The sequence below is a fragment of the Leucopleurus acutus genome (genome assembly GCF_964270905.1).
Source record: "Leucopleurus acutus genome assembly, chromosome: 17".
Classification (NCBI taxonomy): Eukaryota; Metazoa; Chordata; class Mammalia; order Artiodactyla; family Delphinidae; genus Leucopleurus; species Leucopleurus acutus.
Window position 1 is genome coordinate 28,678,406 of NC_139159.1, and position 22,864 is coordinate 28,701,269.

The 22,864-nt window shown below is 39.4% G+C and overlaps 1 protein-coding gene across 1 annotated transcript; it reads left to right on the forward strand.

The window, feature by feature from the left end:
* Positions 1–4,057: 4,057 nt before the first annotated feature.
* On the forward strand, positions 4,058–18,841 carry CA2 (carbonic anhydrase 2). Its single transcript, XM_082858351.1, has 7 exons — positions 4,058–4,350; positions 5,461–5,658; positions 12,257–12,375; positions 12,803–12,895; positions 13,891–13,953; positions 16,514–16,669; positions 18,033–18,841. Exons 1-7 carry the CDS (start codon positions 4,317–4,319, stop codon positions 18,150–18,152), a joined length of 783 nt encoding a protein of 260 aa, XP_082714477.1. The 5' UTR covers positions 4,058–4,316; the 3' UTR covers positions 18,153–18,841.
* Positions 18,842–22,864: the final 4,023 nt, after the last annotated feature.

Consider the following 22,864-nt stretch of genomic DNA (forward strand, 5'->3'; position numbering starts at 1 on the left):
GGAAATTCACTTTTCTTGTTGCTTATTCATTTATTGTATTCTACCCCCATCCATCCCCATGTAAGCTCCACGAAGGCAGGGACTCTGTGGATCTGGTGCATGGCTGCAGTTCGTGTGCTGCAGCCTGGCACATAACAGTACTTGACTGATTTATTGAATGAATGAATGGATAGATGACTACAGTTTTTACAGCCCACATAGTACCTAAAAAATAGTAAACACATAACAGGAGTTCAAAAAACATATAATAGTAATAATGATAACTAGGATTTATCAAGTTCTAAATATTGGCACTGTGCTAAATCTTTTTTTTTTTTTTTTCATTACGCGGGCCTCTCACTGTTGTGGCCTCTCCCATCGCGGAGCACAGGCTCCGGACGCGCAGGCTCAGTGGCCATGGCTCATGGGACCAGCCGCTCCGCGGCATGTGGGATCCTCCCTGGCCGGGGCACGAACCCGTGTCCCCTGCATCGGCAGGCGGACTCTCAACCACTGCGCCACCAGGGAAGCCCTGTGCTAAATCTTTTATACAAATTATGTACATTAGTCCTTGCCTACTCTAGCAGGTGGGTAATTTTATTATCCTAGTTTTTCAAATGAGGAAATTGAATCTTTGCAAGACCAAGCAATTTGCCCAAGGTCAGAGTGCTAGTAAATTAACCCAGATTCAAAACCAAGTCTAATTTCAGCACAATGTTATTTGTTAACCGACTGGCTTCTGTACAGAGCAACTGCTATTGCCTCCATTTGGATTAGTGACTTCATAATTTCAAACAGCATTACTTGGGTAGTTACTAGTTGCGTCCGGGGGCTCATGCCAGATAAAAGTCATAGATACCTAGGATTCGGAGGTGAATAATGTGATACAGTTCCCAGCCTCAGGTGGCTCAGTTTAATAAGAAAACAAATATGCAAGTGTGCTAGAATGGACTTCTCCATAGCCCAAACACTCCTCCCTCCCCCCACAAAAAGCTGCATGCTGCGGAAAGCTCATTCTTCTTGTTTCCCTGAACCTTGCCCAGGTATTTAATTTTGCATTCATTACATTATATTCTAATGGTTTAGCACTGTCTGGGGTGAACTGAATAGCCATTTACTGAGTGCCTTGATGTTGCAGATGATTTATACATAGTCTCTAATTGAATCCTTATAATAACCCTGAGGTGGGTGTCATTATTCCTACTTCACAAATGAGCAGCCAGCAGCTTCTTGGGATGGTGAATTACAACTTGATGATCATAATAGTGTCTGATTAGAATGTGCTATCGAAAATACTTGGATGGATGAATATGTGTGCAAAGACCTACAGGAGCCCCAAGAAGGGATTGGCTCTTAGCCTGCATAGATATTTACTTGAAAACTATGATTGTAACAAACATGAGACTAGTTAACTTTTTATTATCTTATTAGTTCTGTAGTTAAATGTTTAATAAACTATGTATATTTCACCTTGTAAAATATATTAAAAATATCTTTACTTTGAGGGGGGAAAAGCAAATACTTTTCCATTTTATTTTATATTTTTAGCAAGATGAATATGTTAGAAGCCTTTTTATTATGACAATTAGAGCATGGACTTCAGGATTTTTATATTATATTTCCCTAGTCTATAGCCTGCCATTTCTTCCTCCTGGGGCAGGAAAAAAGTGTCTTTCTTCAGATACTGTACAGTTTCTTTATTTAGAATTATTCTGAAATGAACAAGACTTTCCCTCTAGTAGAAACATGGGGACAGGAAAATTAATATTTTTTATATTTAAAAATCCAATCTTAGAGTAGTCTTTTGAACATAACTGAATTATGACTGCCTGCTAAGAATGCCCTCAGTAAAATAAAGTTACATTCTGAATGTATCTACATGAAGGCACAAAGCCATCTCCAGCACTGAAAAAAAATGGACAGAAAAAAGTATTGACAATCACTGTAATAAAAAAAGTTAATAAAAAAATGTAGATCTCTGCTGAATATCCAAAGGTGAGATATAATTTCTGCCCTGCAGTGAGCATGTGACATTCTCCCCAAGCACAGCTCTGTGGGGAGGGCCTGCTCCACTGAAAATGAGTTCATTTTCTAGAAGTGAGAGAGAAGGGAGAAACTCACTTGAATAATAAGAATCTATTTTCTGAACTGCAGTTTGGTGGTGTTTGAAGTTTTAGAGATATTTAATAATCAAAATATACTCTTATTACTTCCATGTTAGTAAAGCCACAATCCAGCTCCACAGAAAATGAGAGAGACACAAGGATTCCAAGGATTCTGAAAGCCTAGCTAGCTTCACAGAATCTTTAGAACCCACTTTACATTCATAGACTTAGTATTCAACTCAGCACTTACCAACTTTTCATCCCCAGGGTCTAGTGAAGAGTCTCGTAGAAACTGCAAGGCCCTCTCCTTTTGAATTAAGTAAATATTTCAAAATTATGCAAAGAATCAAAATTATTTTACTGGGCTCCACAAGAGACTAGGCAGCTACAGAGGAATAAATAAAAGGTTCTTTGTAACTACAAACTACATTTTCTGATGTTACTAGAAATCAAAAATAGCTCATTGCCTAAGAATTCATGGTGACATCAACCAGAAGACCCCAACACAAAGAGGTATACACTTTTCTGGAGACTTAGGACAAAAACAAGTAAATCTAAATATGAATCATATTTGTGTGGAATTGACTGAAATAAATAGTAAATAATGATTTTGAGATCAACATTACAAAAATTTACACTAATATTATAATTTATCCTTTTATTTGTCTATAAGAGTAATATGATGTTAAGGCTGATAGAACTGTGTAAAACTGTGTCTTGCTGCCCCAATTTTAACTCTAATACTATGCTCTCAAAGATCACAGAGATTCACAGGAAAGAAAATCCTTCTCCACTTTTTGTGGCAAAGTCCCCTGAGGGAAATGAATTCTGTCCCCACCTCAAAACAGTCCTGACTTACCCATTAGGTACAGGAAAAACAGTGACTCAGGCTCACAACACTTTTCAATATCCATGAAAATATTTTCTTTTAAAATCAGAAGAAAAAATTGAACATTTAGATCAAAGAAAAAATTTAAATATATAATATTAAGGTATTAATCTTTATATCAATACAGCCATAAATACATGTATGTGTGTGTGAGCTTGTGCGTGTGTGTATGTTTATGAATAAGGGACCCATAAAGGCAAAATGCCTAGGGCCCAGGAAAGCTATAATGCTGCCTTGTCTCAAAAATATCCTGTCTTAAATTTCTTTCAATTGGTTTTTAGGTATGCCAGATGCCAAGTTTCCTTTGTCAGCCGAGGAAATTCTCATCTTTTTGCAAGAAATTCTTTCTTTTACCCAATTCCTGTTAGAAAAGTGATTCTTTAGAAGTTTTGATTGCTTTAAATTAATATGTACTCAACTAGGAAGTCTCTCCCGCAAAGTTAATTTTTTAAAGAGAAAAAAGAAGATGGGAGGTGATGAGCACTTTATATGAGACCTTGACAGCTCTCAAGGAAATGCATTCTCCCTTGCTCGCCTCAGTTTGGACTTACGCAAAAGAGACTCTCTCCTCTTTCTTGATTTATTCCCCGGCCTTCCAGTAGGGGGAGCGTGGTTCTCAGCCCTAAGCGGCTCGCTCCCCAGCGCCTCAAGGGACCGTATCCCTATTTGCCCCAAGGTCATAGCTCCTAACCGAGCTTGCCGGCCCAGGGCCGGGGATACCGGTCAGCAACCCTCCGGGCTGGAGACCTCGGCGCGGGTGGGGCCGTTGGGGCTGGGCGGAAGGGCTCCGAGGCCAAGGATGCGGTCACAAAGGGGACAGGGGATGAAAGGCACCGGGCCCGGGTCCCGGGCTGTCAGCTCTGCCGCCAGCCTCAGCGCCCCGGAGGGGGATGGGGTGCACGTAGACGCTCCGCAGCCCAGTCCAACCCAGGAGCCCAGGAGCAGCTGCCGCCGCCGCCGCCGCCGCCACGCGCGCAGAGAGCTCGGAGCCTCTTGGCTGCCCAGGGACCGGGGACCCGGGCCGCGGGCCGAGGGAGCCGGGCGTTGGGAGAGGAGCTCTTGAACCTGGCCGAGCGCCCGCCGGGAGGGCGTTCTCCCCGCCCCCGGAGCCTCTCCAGCCCGGCCCGCCCCGAGCGCGGGGAGATCACCTCCGCCTGTCACCTCCTCCCCGCGTCGCCCAGGTCCACCCGGGGCCCCCTCCCCCGGGCCGCCCCCAAGCACGAAGTTGGCGGGAGCCTTATAAAAGCCGGCTACGGCGCGACCCGCGGACACACGTTGCAGGCGCCAGAGCAGCCGCCGTTTAGACCCGCGCCAACTCCTCTGCCCGGACCTACGGCGCGACCATGTCCCATCACTGGGGATACGGCAAGCACAACGGTGAGTGCGGCCGGCGGGCGGCGCGGCACCCGGGGCCCCGGTACCCGCAGCGCCCGCACCTACTGTTTACCGCTGCCGTCCGGAGCACCCGAGGCTCAGGTGCGCCTCCGGCGCCCGCCCCGCCCGCCGCTCCCAGGCACAGGATGCCCCCAGCACAGATCCCTAGACCACCGTCGAGGAATCCCTGAGTCCCGCTGCGGCGCGCAGGGCCCGGGGAAAGGGGTGCGCAGCCGCAGCCGCGGGACCCACGGACAGCCACTCCAGGGTCACGAGCCGGAGACCATCCTATTCCGACCCAGGAATAAACTAGGAAGGGTTGTAAGGAAACATTTTAGTTGTTGATCGCAGAGAAATTAGGGAACCCCCTTCACCCACCCACCCGCAACTTCATCCTCAGCACCACCTGTGGCTAAGACTCTCAGCACGAACTGTTCCGGGGCATTTTCTTGGGCTGGTCTGAATCCTTTGCGTTGATTTCTGAGTTTTCCCTTCAGCTCTCGACTTCTTATGTTAGGAGGTCACCAGGAACCCGGTTTTATCAGGGCCGCAGATCTGGGTTCTCCCGGGCCAGCAAACGCAAGGGAAAGATGTGTCTGGCGCATCTTTGAACATCTTTAGGGGTTTGGGGATCCCCAGGTCATGGGGATCCTGACCATTAAAGGAGGGGTGCCCGGGCCTGAGCAGTTGACTCTGTCCTTACATCTAGTCCGAGGACTAGAGGAAGGAATTCCGATCTGCTGGAGTATCCTAAGTGAGCTTGCATATCCCAAATCCTAATCACAAACCCAGTGTCAGTTGCTCAATTTCAGTAAAAGGAGCATAAAAATGGCTAATATTTATATGGCGCTCACTACTTGTTCTAAAAGCTTTACATGTATTGATTCTAATTCTCACACCAACCTCTATAAGCTAGATGTTATTATTACCCCCTAATACAAATGAGAAAACTAAGGCACAGATTAAATGTTTTCCCAAAGGTTATTCAGCTGTTCGGTGGTGCCGCCAAAACTGGAGCTGAGCAGTTTGGCTCCAGAGTCATTGCCCTTTTCTAGGGGTCTGCATGTGCCCTTCCCCACACTGGGGAGTTCACACGTCTGTTCTCAAACCCAGGACCCGAACAATGGCATAAGGACTTCCCCATCGCCAACGGAGAGCGCCAGTCCCCTGTTGACATCCACACCCAGGCAGCCGTTCATGACCCTACCCTGAAGCCTCTGTCTCTTCGCTATGAGCAAGCGACTTCCCGCAGAATTATCAACAACGGTCACTCTTTCAACGTGGAGTTTGATGACTCCCAGGACAAAGCAGGTCAGTGTTTAAAAAAATAACTTGTGCAGTTCAGCCAGTAGCTGTTTTCCCAGCTTAACAGGAGCAGCAGCAGGACCCCTGTAATACTACACTCTGATAATCTTCATTAGGTTGCAGTCTCTGAGGAGTAGGCTAATTACTTTGAAGTGGCAGGGGCTGTCTCTCCCTGTAAAATTCCTGGTTTCTATGTAGGGCATTGAATAACTGTGATATGCCTGGGAAAAGTCACAAAAGGCAAGGTGCCCTGGCAACAGAGATCAGCAAAGATGAGATTTGCAAAACTTGAACTTTTAAGACTCTAAAATATTTGTTTCCCAGAATTGATGCCTATCCAAGAAAAAGCACATCCTAGGGTGATCTGCAAGGTAGCAGTGAGAAGAGTGATGGAAACCTAATACTTTAAAATCCTGACATTCTTGGAAACATTGTATTTACAAATACTTTCTCAGCATTGGGCTAGTGTGATAAAGGTGGTCGTGTATCTTGGTATCCACCCAGAAATTCATTCCACAAAGGAAAATGTTTTAGAGTTGGTTGGACATACCTGGTCCATTACTGACAAAACCAATTACCATAATTTATTTGTAGTGAGGCTGTTTACAGAGCGCCCTTTGAATTGTTCTTTTCTTCTTGCTTAGAAATAGGAGAAAAATCCCCTTGATTTTGTTGCCAGTGTCCTATTTTCCTGAGTGCTTTCCTCTGAAGGGCACTGAGTGAATGGAGCTACAAACACATTATGTGTGGTGGTGCGGGAGTCTGGGGGTGGGGGGCAGGGAGCATTGGGGCAAAATGAGGGAAGATAGAGACAACATTCAATAATGCTGTCAGAATGTTGGAGTAATGACCTATAGTACTCACATGGTATATAAATGTAATTATCGTCATTATAATAGAGTTGACTATTCTCTTTCAGTAGCTATCCAAAGTATTCAGTACAGTTTTGAAAAAATTCTTCCTTCCTCCCCTCTTGGGAGTGATAGTAACTTAACCTAAGTTTTTGTTTTCTTAACTGTAAAATTGGAGTAGCAGTATCTATTACAGAGGAAGGATTGAATGGGACAGACATATAAAACCTAGTGCCTGTCACCTAACAATTCCTCAATAAATGACCATTGCTCTTGTCGGGTCTACACACCATTTGACTGCCTTTATTAGGCAATTGCTATAGCTATTGCACCTCTGATAAGTTTTTTGAATTAAGTTTTTAATTAGCTTTAAAATTACTTCCCATCACTTGATGGCATTTTAAAATCTTACTTTTATATTGTCCCAAACATGCCATTTATTATATTAAACTATGTACTGATTTTATATATGACATTATTACATAGTAATATGTCTTACCATGAATATGTCAAGTTCTGATGGATTTCTACATAAGCAGGAACTGATGAGAGCTAGCCACCTTTGTCTAACTACTTCTGGTGAATAACACATACATTACTAAAGCAACTGGCCATGTTTAGATTGTGAAACAGATGAAAATCAAGTGGTTCAGATAGAGGCTCAAACCCATGTCTTTAGAGACAGAGGTATTATTCACCTAGTTTTATGCAAAAAAACAAAATTCTTACAAATACCACTTATATGTTAAGACAAGCTAGGCATCTTGAGGGCAGGATGGAGTCCTGGTCCCTCTCCTGCATCCCCAGAGGCCATAATGGCGATACCTCAGGTAGAAAGACATAGAAATAATAGACGCTGACAGTCACTTTGATAAGTGCAACAAGGAAGTATCCCAAGGAAATATGGAAAGCAGGTTTGGAGTTGGCCTGAGCAAGGCAGAAAAGACTTTTCAGGGTGAATAAAGTTTGTGGTTGAAGGATGAGGCTTGAAGGATTTCAGTTTCTTGGAGGAGACTCCAGACAAAAGGAAGTAGGAAACATGGGGGACTTGAGAGAGCTAGGCAAGAGGTACAGTAAAAACAAGAGGAGTGAATGTTAGAAAGACTTGTTCTCCTTTAAATACGGAAGACTCCTTTGTACTTTTGCCCATATCTCTTCAACATTTGCAGTTGTTTTGATTAAACAGGAAGCATTTTTTTTTCTAGAATACAGAATATATTAAACGCTGATGTTAAGGGAAAACACACCTACAGGATAGAAAAAAGAAAAAAAAGTGAAACAAAACCAATCATACCATGCAGAGAAATACCCTTTAGACTTTTTTTTTAAGATCCTAGACTCTCAAGTTAGAACAAATGGTAGAGATACTCTAGTCAAACCCACTTAAAATAAACATGAAGAAACAGAACGCTCAAGAGTTTAAGTTACTTGCTAATCATCTCCTTCCTAGTTTGTTGGAATGAGACTAAATGGCAACCACTTAAAAATAGAAATTGAATAAGAATCTTTGAAGGACCATCATAGTTAATATTTAGTGTGTTTGTACTTGTACCATGTTTTTAAAAACTGATATACTTTTATGTTCACTTAAGTCAAAAAATAATTTTTCATTTTGGTCACTCAGTTTTTTAAAATGGACAGTTTATCATAGCTTTTTGTTAGGAATTATTTTCATGGTGTTAACATTTTTAGATATCCTTTATTTTCTGTAGTTAAATGCTTCAGTTCATTTACTTCCCCCCTCCACCCCCAGTGAGATTTCAGTCTTCTAGAACTTCTCATAGACTCAGATTTTCAGATGTATCCTAAATGTTATCTTATACCCAAACTTAAATACTTGGGTATAAGGACCTGAACTGGTAGAATTTATTGCTATGTTTAAGCTTGAGAGAAATCTTTTAAAATGCGGAGTTAATAGGCTTTAACTAGAAGCTTGGGTTAAAGCTCTCATCAATCTTCTAAATTCCTTTAAAAATAAACCACCTTAAATTAATGAAAAATTGTTAATCCTGTTAGTTTTTTTTTTAATTATTAAAAAATAAATCTTCCTACTTGAGATCTTTTATTACATGCTTCATCTGGGATAAAAGAATAGTAGTCAAATTGTTAACTCCTGCTAACTTATTAACTTTTATTAATGAGTTTAAAACTCTCCTGCTTTATAGCAAAGTTAGAGGCAAATATCATTGAAAAACCAATGTTCGAATTATTGGGCCAACCCATATACAACTCTCACATCATTTCTGCTTTTAGAAATTGGAATATTTTTATCTGTTTTTATTATTTCAAGAAAGAGAAGGAAGGAAGCTGAGTTCACCTGTGCTCATTTCAAGCAGATCATTGTTTGTATGATATAATGGATCGTCATACAAGATTCCTGCTTGATTTTCAGAGACTTGCTTTTGAAGCTTTAACATTTTCCTTTTACAAACAATTATAAGTTAAAAGGAAACAGAACAACAAAAAATGGAAGGGCTTGTCCTGCCTACTGCTAATGGTGTGAACAGAACCCTAAGCTTCTATAAAACTGACAAAAGCATCCTAGACACTGTATTTAATAATGTTCATGTCAAAGAGTTACTTTTTTTTTACTCTCATACAATTACCATAAACCTGAAACTGAAAATTTCTGCTCTCTTGAATCTTAATTGTGCTTACACTAGTGAAAGTGACAGCTAAACATTTCACTACATAAAAAGAAATGGAATGTGGGTGTCTATTTAGCAGATTTGTCTACACTGACATTTGTTTTTTTAACCTTAGTAGGTAGCCCTAGGATTATTGACCACTGCCGAAAAACCAAAACCGATTTAATAAATTTCAAATTATTCACCTGCTAGAAATGTGTTTTTAGTAGACTTATTCATTTACTTCATTAATAGGAAATCCCTTAAATTTTAGTTTTAAACTAAGGATTATTGGGAGTAGTTTATTTATATTTTGGATTTAGGAGAGATTATTGACATTCACTAAGGTCTTTAGTTTGTTATTTGGATGCATCTTATATTAAGTAATAATAAAGTGATTAAGAAGGAAAAAAATTTTTAATTTATATAAGTATCTAATTTATTTCCATATTAGTGGAATGAATCTCTTACTTTTCACAAGTAATGTATAATTTACATGAGTAATATGTATAGGAAGACAGATTATAATATTACATTTAGTGCTTATTTTGTGTTTTATATATAGTATGTATAATTGATGGAAGACCATAAAAGTTAAACTCTTCTGGGGCTCTTGGTTTTGAGATTTGGATTTAAATTAAGTTTGGAGAAGTCTTGAACAAGACATTGAGTCTTTAAGTAGAAAACCCCATTTATGTATCTCTATCACTTGTGGAAAAAACATTTCTGTGGTACAAGAGGTGATTGACTCTTCAGAGCCCCACTAACAGATTTTACAGAGGAAAAAAGAAACAATTTTTTTAAAAGAATATCAGCAATTTCTGATATTCTTTAAAATTATTTTTGCATTAGAAAAACAGGTTTTATTTTAAACTGGGGTAGTTTAGAAAATGGCTTGGAGCAATCAAATTAAGTAAAAAAATAAGTAGATCCAGAATATTGCGTAAGCTCCATCTTTAACCTTGTCTTTCCTATTTCGCAAATAAAAAGATGTATGCTACCTTTATTAGAGTTTATGGCAGTTTATTATTATAACAATGTTTTGAGGGATTTCATTGACTAAACTCCATGCTAAGAATTTGCTGAGGAATGACCAATTAGTTGAAGAAGACCAGAAATGCTGCTTTTTGTAGCAATTAAACTTCAAGAATTTAATACCTTTCCTAATTACAGTGGGCTTCTAATCTACATAGCAACATAGTTTTATTTTAACAGGAGTTCAAACAGGTATCTGGGAATAATAGATTAGCCCTGAAAGTGTTTAATCTTTGAACTTAGAGTGTTTCTTTTTCTTTTTTTTAGTATTAGAAAACCTTATTTAATAAAAGCTCATATACTCTTGCCTAATTCTAAATCTTTTCTGAAATATGATCAGTTATCTCAGATGCTTACTATGGTTTTATTTAACTAATTTTGCCATTTGGTAGAATTAATGATGTTACAAATGGTTTTTATGATCAGCCAGTTAGTTAGTAGTTTAAAAAGTTATTATAAAGGAATTAATTTTGGTATCAATTTACCTTATAAACATGTATTTTGTTTTAAGGGTATATATAATTATGAAAAATGGGAATTCCTTCATTTTGGAAAAAGTCTATTTTGGGGATATAAGGATAATTCTTTCCTTATCAGATTTAGAAAAACACAATAAAAGTTAAGTTTCAAGAGATGTGATATTATCAGAATACATCCAAATTCATGTTTCTTAATAGATCTGTAATGTAATACCATTTATAATTTGTTCTCTTTCTTTTTTTTTTATTCTTTTCTTCTCCTGGCCTATTGTAAGGCAGATCTGGCAGCCAGAGGTTGTATCAGGAGCCTAGAAAGGCCTGACTGCTTAAGTATCTTCCAGGCAGCTTTATCTTTTCTTTGAATAGATGAATGGGTATTGCTGCCGTCTAAGCATATTTAGGTGAAGTTGAGCGAACAAACTTTTTGTACAGACTTTGTCCCTTGGTTTTACAAAGCCGAAATTAGTTTGGGCTCATTACTCTGTGGAATTATAAATCAAAGCTAATAAAATACACTTATAGCAAAAGGTGTTCTAATCCCAGTTCTAGAGAAATAAAATTGAAGTAGTAGAACTAAACTAATTTTAAAAGTTTTATCAGTTAAGTCCCATTAATACATATAAATTAGGTAAAAGGCTTTTTGGAGGGAATGAGGGAAACAGAGATTTCTTACTATTTTAATCCTCTCTTAAGACACAGTTCATTAATTATCTACAGATAGACTATAGTCTAAGAATATGATTTCTAATATGGATTTAAGTATAATAAAGTTACATTAATATCAGAACAGTAGAATCATGGGATGGTTATTAAAGTTAGAATTTCAAGAAAGCATTATGCACTGCATCTCACAGATGATCAGTCAATTCTTAGTGAAGTAGTAAATAATTGGAGGTATCCATTCTACAAATGAGCAAATTAAGATCAGAAAGTCAAATAGAACATTTTAAGGGTATAAAGCTAATTAGTAGCAGCGACAATCTGCTGTGTAAGGAAAATTGTAAGCCTGTGTAGGAAAAAGCCTGTGTAAGGAAAATTGATTTTATGTTGTTAAGCTCAAGGGAATGCTTATTGTTTCACAAATTCTGGTAAGAACTGGTATCAGAGATTAGCAAGGCCGGCTGAAGGTCGGTCAATGGGCTGTGGCAGAGGAGAGATTCCTCAGCTTGCAGGTGTGCAGCAGACCAGCACTGACGAGTAGCTGTGGGCACTTCCTCACTGATTCACAGAGGAATTCATAGTTCCCCTGAAAATTTCCTCTCTCTGAACCTGAACCTGAACCTATGAGAAGGCCCCAAAAAAATCTGGAAGAGAAGTGCCACTGTGCTCAGAAAACAGATGGGAAAAGCATCCATCCTTCAGTCAACACAAGTGAGGAAAAAATAAAACAGTTGAAACGATCCTCTTCAGCTCTGTAGACTAAACCTGAGTCTAGATTGAATTTTCAGAGTGAAAATGTTGGTTCAGGCATAAATTTAGTACTATAAAATGGGATTAAAGATTGTGATATTCAGTAGTGTGTGTTTCACGTGCATATGTATGAGTGTGTGTGTATGTAAATGTGTGTGTGTGTGTGTGTGTGTATATATATATATATATATTTTAATTTTAGTGCTAGAAGGAGGACCCCTCACTGGCACCTACAGGTTGATTCAGTTTCACTTTCACTGGGGTTCATCTGATGAGCAAGGTTCTGAGCATACTGTGGATAAAAAGAAATATGCTGCAGAGGTAAGATACACTTTTTTTCTTTCAAAAGCTTAATTTTGTAAACTCAAACCCCTATTTTACAGAGGACCTTCACATTTGCTTTTTATAACTTTTATTTGTGATATTACGATTAATGCTGCAAAACTTTCTCTAAGACCTCCATTTGCACAAAATTAATAAATTCAAATTGGAGGATCCTGTTTTAATGGAAATCTAGAAATAAACTTTCTGTTTTTCCTCAAAAGTATGCAACTCTTTTTCTTAGAGTTGTTGAAGGAATCACTTGATATTATGCCAATTAGAATTAAAATACAAGTTTAGATTTAAAATTATCCACATTTTCACTTTCTTTAGTAACCTCTAGCTGTGAAGAAAAGATCGCTAGATAGCTGTGTAGGCTTTTATCATGTAAATCATTTGTTGTTTGTGGTTTTGTCTCCTACTTTAGCTCCACTTGGTTCATTGGAACACCAAGTACGGGGAGTTTGGAAAAGCAGCGCAACAGCCTGACGGACTGGCTGTTTTGGGTATTTTTCTGAAGGTTAGTTGATGGCCCAATTCTTTTTATTCCCTGTTTTCAAAAAAGATTAACTGGACAGAACATTCATAACAAATAGGACATTCTACAAAGAGCCTAGGAAATGCCTTTGGCTCTGAAGTATTTTCAGGCTTATTTTCCCATGCATCTGCTAGTAGCAGTAGAGATGGGGGACAAAATTGGAGAGGTATTTCATAGGTACCATTTGGATGTAAATGTGAAGGGTATATACATGTGAAATGAGAAAGAGGCATATTTTGGATGAATACTAGTATTTTTTTTTCATTCAACCTTAAGCTAGATAGTACTATTTTATGATAGTGCTAAATTAAAACCAAGTTTTGGAGAAGTGAAGGACAGTGACTCCATATTGGAGAATTCAGGCAACAAGAGTAGGACATACAGGTTGAGCTGCCCTCTGGATAGTTGTCAACCCAGTGGAGAAAGGTCTGGGATGCAGATTCATGATTCTGGAAGTCCTGTGTCAAGGTGGAAGCTACAAGTGTATATGAAATCATCCTAGGAAAGCATGAAGAGGGAGGATAAAACTGCTCAGCAAGCAACCCTAAGAAACTTCAAACTGTAAGGAAAGATGCTGATTAAATGACTAAAAACGAATACAGGAGTCAAGGGAGATTTGGGAGGCTGGAGAGCAGGAGGAAAGCCAAAAGAGGGGAGAATTTTTAAAAGGAGGGAAGATGATAGCACAAAATCCTGCATGAAGCTTAAAGTAAGCATGTGAACAGTGCTCTTTGCTTTGGCAGTTGGAGATCACTGGTGTCATTTGAGAAGGTAATTTCAGGGGAACTACAGGGGCAGAAGCAGAAGGAGGTTGTCAGTGAAAGAAGGGAAATCAAACTAAGACTGATGGGTGGCGTGTAACAAATGGTGGGTTTTGGTTTGCTATTTGGAGAAATTTTACCATAGAGCTGCCCTAATTAAAAGCTGGTGTAGTGCCAACTGGAATACACTATCTTGTCCCTTGTCTCTTTCTATAGATTGGTGATGCTAAACCAGGCCTCCAGAAAGTCGTTGATGTGCTGGATTCCATTAAAGCAAAGGTATAGTTGAATTTTTTGCCACCTGAATAAGGTACCTATTTTCCATACCCCACTCATTTTTGAAAATTCTTTTGCTCAAATTGAGTAGTCTCGGTTTGATGTGTGGTGCTTAGATGAGCAGTTAATAGAGGTAAAATGTTGCTTATGCGTTTATTTAACTTATCTTCAACCCAAAGTTGATCCTAATACTTGTATAATTTTAAGACTTGTATTTATTTAATCTTGCTTCCCATCATTTGAACATCCATATGCAAGAGTCAGAGAAAATCATGATTGCAAGGAGGCTGAAAGATCATCTGGTCAAATTATTCACTCATTCATACAGCAGATATTTGCTGAGTACTTGCTACATTCTGGTCACTTTGTTAATCTAGGAAATACAGTGGTGAACATGACAAGTCAAGTCATGCTTTGTGGAGATTTATATTCTATGACCTCTTTGAATTCATGTTTAAATCCGCTCCACAGCACAGTTGTGCTGAGGTCATGGAGCATCTGCTTATAAATACTACCATCAACAGTAGCAACCTGGCTTTATAAAACTCATCCTCAAATCGAAGCAGCATCTATCTTCTGAAATGCTTACCTGTTACCCTGAGCTTGACTCCCTTGATTCACATAGAATAAACCTGATCCTACAACACTAATTCAAAAAAGATATATGTACCCCCTCGTTCACTGGATACAATTGCCAAGATAGAAACAGCCTAAGCATCCAGTAACAAATAAATGTATAAAGAAAATGTGGTATATAGATAGATAGATATAATGGATTCAGCCATAAAAAAGAATGAAATCATGCCATTTGTGACAACATGGATGGACCTTGAGGGCATTAGGCTAAGTGAGATAAGTCAAAGAAAGAAAGACAAATACCATATGAACTCATATGTGGAATCTAAATAAATAAGCAAAACAAAACAAGCAAACAAACAAAAAACCAACTCAAAAATACAGAGAATAGATTGGTGGTTGCCAGAGGTGGGGGTGAGGCCAAAATGAGTGAAAGGGGTCAAAAGGTACAAATTTCAGTTATAAAATAAGTCATGGGGATGACTTATAAATAAGTCAAAATAAGTACTATATTGTCTATAGTTAATAATACTGTATTGCCTACTTGAAAGTTGCGAGGAGTATATTTAAAAGTTCTTAACACAAGAAAAGAAAATTCTGTAACTATATATGTTGACAGGTGTTGACTTATCGTGGGTGATCATTTCACAACATATTCAAATATTGAATCTTTACATTGTATTCCTGAAACTGATATAACATGTCAATTATACCTCAAAAAAAAAAAAAAGAAACAAAGCAAAACCTAATCTTCCTTCCACTTGATCCTATTCTCTATCAGCCTTTTACCTACCCCAAGGCTAATTATCTTTAGTCCCCTTTAACTAGTCTTACATGACAGTTGTGTCTTTGCAGCAAACTTGTCACTCTTCCAGTAACTCTTTCCTGTTGCTTCTGTTGCTCTAAAAGCATGGTGTCCAGAACTGAATACAGTTCTTCAGTTCTAACCCAGCCATCAAATAGGACAGCAAGACAATTACCTCCTCATCAAGGATACTATATATTTTCTGTTACAGCAACCTAAAATTGCCTCATTTCAGCGGCAGCAATTTCACTTTAAATACTGGCTATGATCAATGAATGACTTAAAGAAAAATATAAGGGATTATTTTAGAGCAGGGGTCCCCAACTCCCGGCCACAGACAAGTCCGTGGCCTGTTAGGAACTGGGCCACACAGCAGGAGGTGAGTGGTGGGCAAGTAAGCAAAGCTTCATCTGTATTTACAGCCGCTCCCCATAGCTCACATTACCGCCTGAGCTCCGCCTCCTTACAGATCAGTGGTGGCATTAGATTCTCATAGGAGTGCAAATCCTACTGTGAACTGCACATGCGAGGGATCTAGGTTGCACACTCTTTATGAGAATCTAATGCCTGATGACCTGAGGTGGAGCTGAGGCAGTGATGCTAGCACTGGGGAGTGGCTGCAAATACAGATTATTATTAGCAGAGAGGTTTGACTGCACAGAGACCATGATAAATCAATTGCTTGCAGACTCATATCAAAATCCTATCAGTGGGTGTCAAGTGAAAACAAGCTCAGGGCTCCCACTGATTCTGCATTATAGTGAGTTGTATAATTATTTCACTATATATTACAATGTAATAAAGAAATAAAGTGCACAGTAAATGTAATGTGCTTGAATCGTCCCCAAACCATTCCACCCCCTCCCCTGGTCCGTGGAAAAATTGTCTTCCATGAAACCAGCCAAAATGGTTGGGTACTTCTGTTTTAGAGGACAAGGTGAGAAAATGGATAGGTGAAATTAATAGTCAGGTTCTCTTGCTCATATCTGCCAGTCTAAATTTCCATGTCAAATGTCTTCTGTTAATTTGTTTTATTCTGTTTTCTGGTGAACATGGAACTTCTCTTTAAAAAAATTGAAAGTTTTCTGGGTACCAGAGGGGAATATTTCTGTTTCCTATTCTCCTGCCTCCCCCCTACTCTGATCATGTGACATTTCTAACACATGTATTTCCTTGTTCCAGGGTAAGAGTGCCGACTTCACTAACTTTGATCCTCGTGGCCTCCTTCCTGAAAACTTGGACTACTGGACCTACCCTGGTTCACTGACCACCCCTCCTCTCCTGGAAAGTGTGACCTGGCTCGTGCTCAAAGAACCCATCTCTGTTAGCAGTGAGCAGGTCTGTTTGCTAAAGTCAGGTGGAGCATTTAGTCCAGGCAGAAGGACTTGGCCTTTGGAGTCAGACAGACCTGGGCTTTAATCCTCCTCCTGATGCTTCTAGCTGTGCAACTAGTGCCAACAACAGTGCTTAGCAGATATAATCAGCACTCAATAAGTATTTGTTGTTGTTAACTATAACCTTAGGCAGTTTTTTCTTTTTTACTCTAAAGTTGGATAAAATTGAAGATTACATGAGAAAGGTGTCTGTCACCTAATAAATGCTTTTTTTGTAAGCTATGAAGAAACTGAGGCTGGGAACAAAGAGATATTATATTCAAGGGTGCATAGGTATGGGTGATAATTCCCAGCCTACTGCTCACTCACCTAAGAGCTTACTGCAGTTTATTTATGTCAGAATACATTTCTGGATCCTGACAAAGGCAAGAGTCATCCCTTAGAGAAAATATGTCTATTAAAAGTCATTCCAGGTTGCTTTAGCAGCTTAGACCAGATACACATTTCCTATACAGTGTAGTTTGTGCTGTTCGAGTGATCAGTGCATGCAGTGACCATGGCTGTGCCTGTTACAGTAGTTGGCTTACATGAAGTTGACTTCCTGGGGGGTGATCGAGGGGATATTAGTGGACCAAAGAGATCAGGTTCAAGGCTATTGATTCATGGGCAGCTACATTACTTCCCAAACCACCCTTCTTCATTTAGATCAAGTCATGCTTAAGGAAAGGGAAGTGCCAATTTGCAAAAACAACCTCAAAGAAGAAAGAAACTGGTTGAGGGCTGCCTATGTCACATCACTGTGCCAGGAACTGACACAAATTTAATAGGGAATCAAAATTAACCAATGATAAGGATTTGAAATCGCAGCTTGGGCAGATTCATTCCTGTGTTTCTATAAATTTAAGAAGAGATGTCAGCCCATCATTAGGCCCCGGAATTTGCAGATCCTGGATCACTTCATCTAATTGTACAGATGCTGTCGTTTATCTTCCCTGGGGTAGAAAACCAAACCTTAATTGGGATCTAGAATTGTTATTATTACTTTACATCTCAGAATTATTTTATAGGCTTTTGATGTTTGATTATAGAATTAAAAGAGGAAAAAAAACAAGCTCACCAAAAATTTCCTTTCAAATGACAGCAAGATTTTGTGTGTATTTTATAGAAATTGATTTGTTGTATAAAAGCATATATATGTGATCTATATGTGATTATATATCTATTGGGAATCAAATTAAATTTTGAACATTGCAACATGGAACTGTGAATATTGGGGAATGTATTTCAAGATTTAACACAAACACATAATTGAATACTCCTGTGAAACTTTTATTTTTAATTTTTTCATCTTTGATTTTGTCTTTTAGTTATCGAAATTCTGTACCCTTAACTTCAACGCAGAGGGCGAACCTGAACACCTGATGGTGAACAACTGGCGTCCGACTCAGCCACTGAAAAACAGACAAATCAAAGCTTCCTTCAAATAAAATGGTCCCAGAGCCCGTGTCCAGTGAAGAGTCTTTGGGTTTCCCTTTAGCTAAGCACAAGTCTACCTTGGTGAATTGGACCCTGGCTGCTTTGTATCTATTTGGTTTTCTAGACCCTTCTAGACCTGACGTGCTTACTACTAAAATGTGAAAACCTAGACCAATTGTCAGGCTTGACAGAATTGCTGTGACTGGTGCTTTGCTTATGGTAGTAGCCTTTTTGTAACAGAGAATAATATAAGGAGTAGGAGAAAAGTACCTTGACTTTGTTTGTAGCACGTGGGCTAATGAGCATTCACAATTGTTCACTAAAATGCTATTTTTAAAACATAAGAAAGTAGGATGATTGAATGCAAAGCCATATAATGAGATAAATTGAGCTGTGTAATATAAATCAGGTAAAATAGTCATGATCCTATGTAATGTAAATCAGATAAAATAAATGTTTGTGGTTCCAATATGGTAAATTAAAGAAAATTTTTTTAATTCTTATATATTTGTAGCAATGTTATGTTAAATATGAATTATGTTGTAATTTAGTGACTTTTGAAATATAGGGATGTAAATGAAGTATTATCTGTAAAGATTGTTATAGTTGTGATACAGAGTATATTTCCATTCAAATAATATATCATAACTTAATAAATATTGTATTTTAGATATATTCTCTAATAAAATCTGGAATTCTATTTTGGGTTATTTTATTTTATGCTGGGCAGTGGGTAATAGTGGAGGAGCAAATGTGTACTTTTATAATTCATATTAATTCACTGTTAATAATAAGCCATCATAATTGACTTTCTCATAATTGATGGAGTCTCCATAAAAGGAAAACCCCTGAAGGTCATTTATTATTTGCCAAGCACTGTTTTAAGTGACTTGTGAGCACTCACTCATGTGATCTCCATGAGGACTGATCCTGCAAAGGAGAGAGGAAGTGGTGATATGAACAGCAGAAGGGGGGTGGGGGGATATCCTGAATCAACACATGCTCCCTGGAAATACAATAGATACAAATCCATTTTATTCAAAAAGGGAAACCAAGTGGTACCCAGAAGTAAAAGAGTCATTTGAATCTTAGGAAGGTAAATTACCCTATTACAGGTAGGAATAAGAGTGGATGGATGAAATACCAATCTCCTACTACTATGGCTGTTTTGGATCTAGCTCCGTGCCAGGACCATGAGATGTTTGGCTAATGAGTTATTATGGGAAGCCAAATTTAACACATAACTCAGGTTCCACACTTCGAGGAACAAAAACTCTTAACAGAGATAGCAAACTCTCTAAACTCACTCTCACCTGCTTTCCTAAGGAACTAAGCTGAGTTTTCTGCAGAAGAAAGATCACAAGCTTTGGAGTTCGATGATTTGTTTTGAATCCCAGCTCTTCTCAACCTCTCTGATCCTGAGTGTAAAAAGAGAATAACACGCAGGATGTTCATAATTATATGGGGTAATGTCTGGTGTATAAGAGGTGGTCGAAAATAACACATTTTAAATGTGTTGTGTGTATGTGTGTGTGTGTGTGTGTGTGTGTATGAGTCTGTCAACTTAGTTTCCTGGAACAAGGTTTCTCCTCTAATTTGTTGTTTATTGCTTTGAGTATGGAACCCACAAAGCCAACCTTAAACAGAATCGTGTATGAGCTAACGCAAGAGGGAGGAGATATGGGGATGTATGTATACATATAGCTGATCCACTTTGTTATACAGCAGAAATTAACACACCATTGTAAAGCAATTATACTCCAATAAAGATGTTAAAAAAAAATCCCTTATTTTTCAAATCAAAAAAAAAAAAGTAAATACTCCACGTGAGCTGCAGAGGGCCTCTTCTAAATACGAAGAGTTTAATTTGTGTATATTTCTACATATTGGTTTTCAGTTATATATGGAAGTAGAAACTTGTCAACAACTGAGTTCTATATATAGATGAATTATGATGTTCTTGGTGCCTAATAAATGATCTCTATATTCTGCAATGAAAACATTTTATATCACTTTCAGCTGGGATTAAATGTAATCAGGAGACATTTTCTTGAATTTTTTTTGAGAAACAAAAAACTTTCACAAATTATTCTAATTTATACCAGTGCTTTTCAGATGTTCCATCAAAATATTCCTTAAAGCAGAGAAGAAATTCCTTAGGCACAGTTTGGAGCGGATCATTGCTTCTTTAAAGTCTCATGTTTTACTAAATTTACTCAAAATTTCCATTCTACTCTGTATTATAGCCATGTTCATTTTTTTTTTTTTTTTTTTGCGGTACACGGGCCTCTCACTGTTGTGGCCTCTCCCGTTGCGGAGCACAAGCTCCGGACGCGCAGGCTCAGTGGCCATGGTTCACGGGCCCAGCCGCTCCGCGGCACGCGGGACCCTCCCGGACCGGGGCACGAACCCGTGTCCCCTGCATCGGCAGGCGGACTCTCAACCACTGTGCCATCAGGGAAGCCCAGCCATGTTCATTTTTAACATAAAATGTTTTAACTGGCTCATTACAATTAATAAAATTGGCACTGGAGCAGTGTTTATCCTGCAACTTATTGTCACCTCTGGTTATCAGGTGTACCTGTTGGGACCCAGGTAGCCTCCGTTTGAGAAGTACTAATAAAGTAATGTTGGGAGGCAGGAAACAATTTAATGTTAACTGTTGAGGATTTTGATTATATAATCTTTATTTCTCCAAGGACAATTGTTAGTTTTAAATGGTGTTCACCTTGACACCTTAATGCAGCAGTCCCCAACCTTTTTGGCACCGGGCACCGGTTTCTCGGAAGACGATTTTTCCACAGACCACTGGGGGGGGGGGATGGTTTGGGGATGATTCAAGTGCATTACTTATTGTACACTTATTTCTATTATTATTACATTGTAATATATAATGAAATAACTCTACAACTCACCATGACGCTGACAGGAGGTGGAGCTCAGGCAGTAATGCAAGCGATGGGGAGCGGCTGTATATACAGATGAAGCTTCACTTGCTCGATTGCCCGCTGCTCACCTCCTGCTGTGCAGCCCGGTTCCTAACAGGCCACCAACTGGTACCTGTCCATGGCCCGGGGTTTGCGGACCCCTGCCTTAATGGATATCGTAATTGGTATGTTTACATTTTTTAAAGTATATTTGAATTTTTCTTTTGCATTTCACTAATAGGATTCTAACTCAGTTATTCTCACTGAATAAAAAGAAAGCAAGTAACATAAATGATACTGTAGTAGGCATACAGGGGCCCTCCAAAGATGCCTACATCCCAAAATTGTGAATATGCTACCTTACATTGTAAAAGAGACTTTACAGATTTGATTATATTAAGGATTTTGAAATGAGGTGATTATCCTGAACTATCCTCATGGGCCCATTGTAATCACTAGGGTTATTATCAGAGGGAGACAAGAAGGTCAGAAGCAGAGGAAGGAGATGGGACAACAGAAGCAGAGACTGGGTTGATGCAGCCACAAGCAAGGGAAGCTGGCAGCCTCCAGAATCTGGAAGAGGCAAGGAACAGACTCTCCTCTGGAGCCTCCAGAACCAGCCCTGCTGACACCTGGATTTTAGCCCTGTAAGGCTCACTTTGGACTTCTGACCTCTAGAAAGGTGAAATAATAAATCTGTTGTTTTATACCATAAGTTTGTGGTGATTTGTTATAGCAGCAATGGGAACATAATACAGATGCAGGAATTATATGGAAAATCCATATGAAAATAAACTGTGAATAGCCAAAAGTTTACCTGTCCAGCCTTGGAGCCCTGGTAGAAATCATTCCTTGGCCTAGAATGTTCCTCCTCTCCATCCCTAACTGTGAAATCTTACCCAACCTTGGATGCCAAGCTCTAACATCAACTCTTAACATCAACCCCCAATCTCTCATTCAGAAGAGTTTGTGATTCTATGGCTTCTAACACCAGTACCCTTCTCCACCTGGGACTACAATCGTGACACATCTGTCTCCCTTCCAGCCTTGAAAGCCCCTGGAGGGCAGCTTTTGTTTCACTGCTGAGCTCTGTGTACATGGCTGGTGTTTGGCAAACATGTGTGGGATGGAATTAATCAGGAAAAGCCTTCTGAGGGGAGTGAACTTTGTCCTAGATCTGAAATGAGTCAAGTGGGTGGGTGTTGGAAGATGCTCTGCTCTCAGACGTGCACTCTGCACTTTGTGTGCAAAGAAAATGTAGCTCTTTATTTACTAAGGCTCATCTCATCTTCCCCAGGCCCACCCTCATCCACAATGCTCTGTGTAGTGGTGGTGGGGTGGTTGAAAACTCAAACCTGCCACCAAAGAGCATCTCAATCTATTCTGGTTTGAAGCAGATTTTTAAAGGTTTTCTATCTCTTAATTCCTCACCAGGCCACACAAACGGCATGCCTGGGTGACTGGAGCAGGCCTGGATCCGTAAGAGGTCCCCTAGGTGCTAGATGGCCTCTGCCATGGGGTGACCTGCCTAGGCTGGCCCTGACCTCAGTCTGTGTCTACTGACACTTGTTTCATCTGGTCTTTGATGGTGTCTATAGCTGAATTTATCCCCACCACTGCCCCGATTGCAAAGTCCTGTACTCTCCCATTATAGCCCTAGGAGAGTGTCCAGGTGAATGCTGTTTCCAAAAGGGAACAGAGTATAAGGGAAGCCCCTTTCACACAGGAAGAATCAAACAGAGACAGCCTCCCTCTTCTGACCCAGGTACTGGGGGCCTTGCTTTCCCCTCATCACC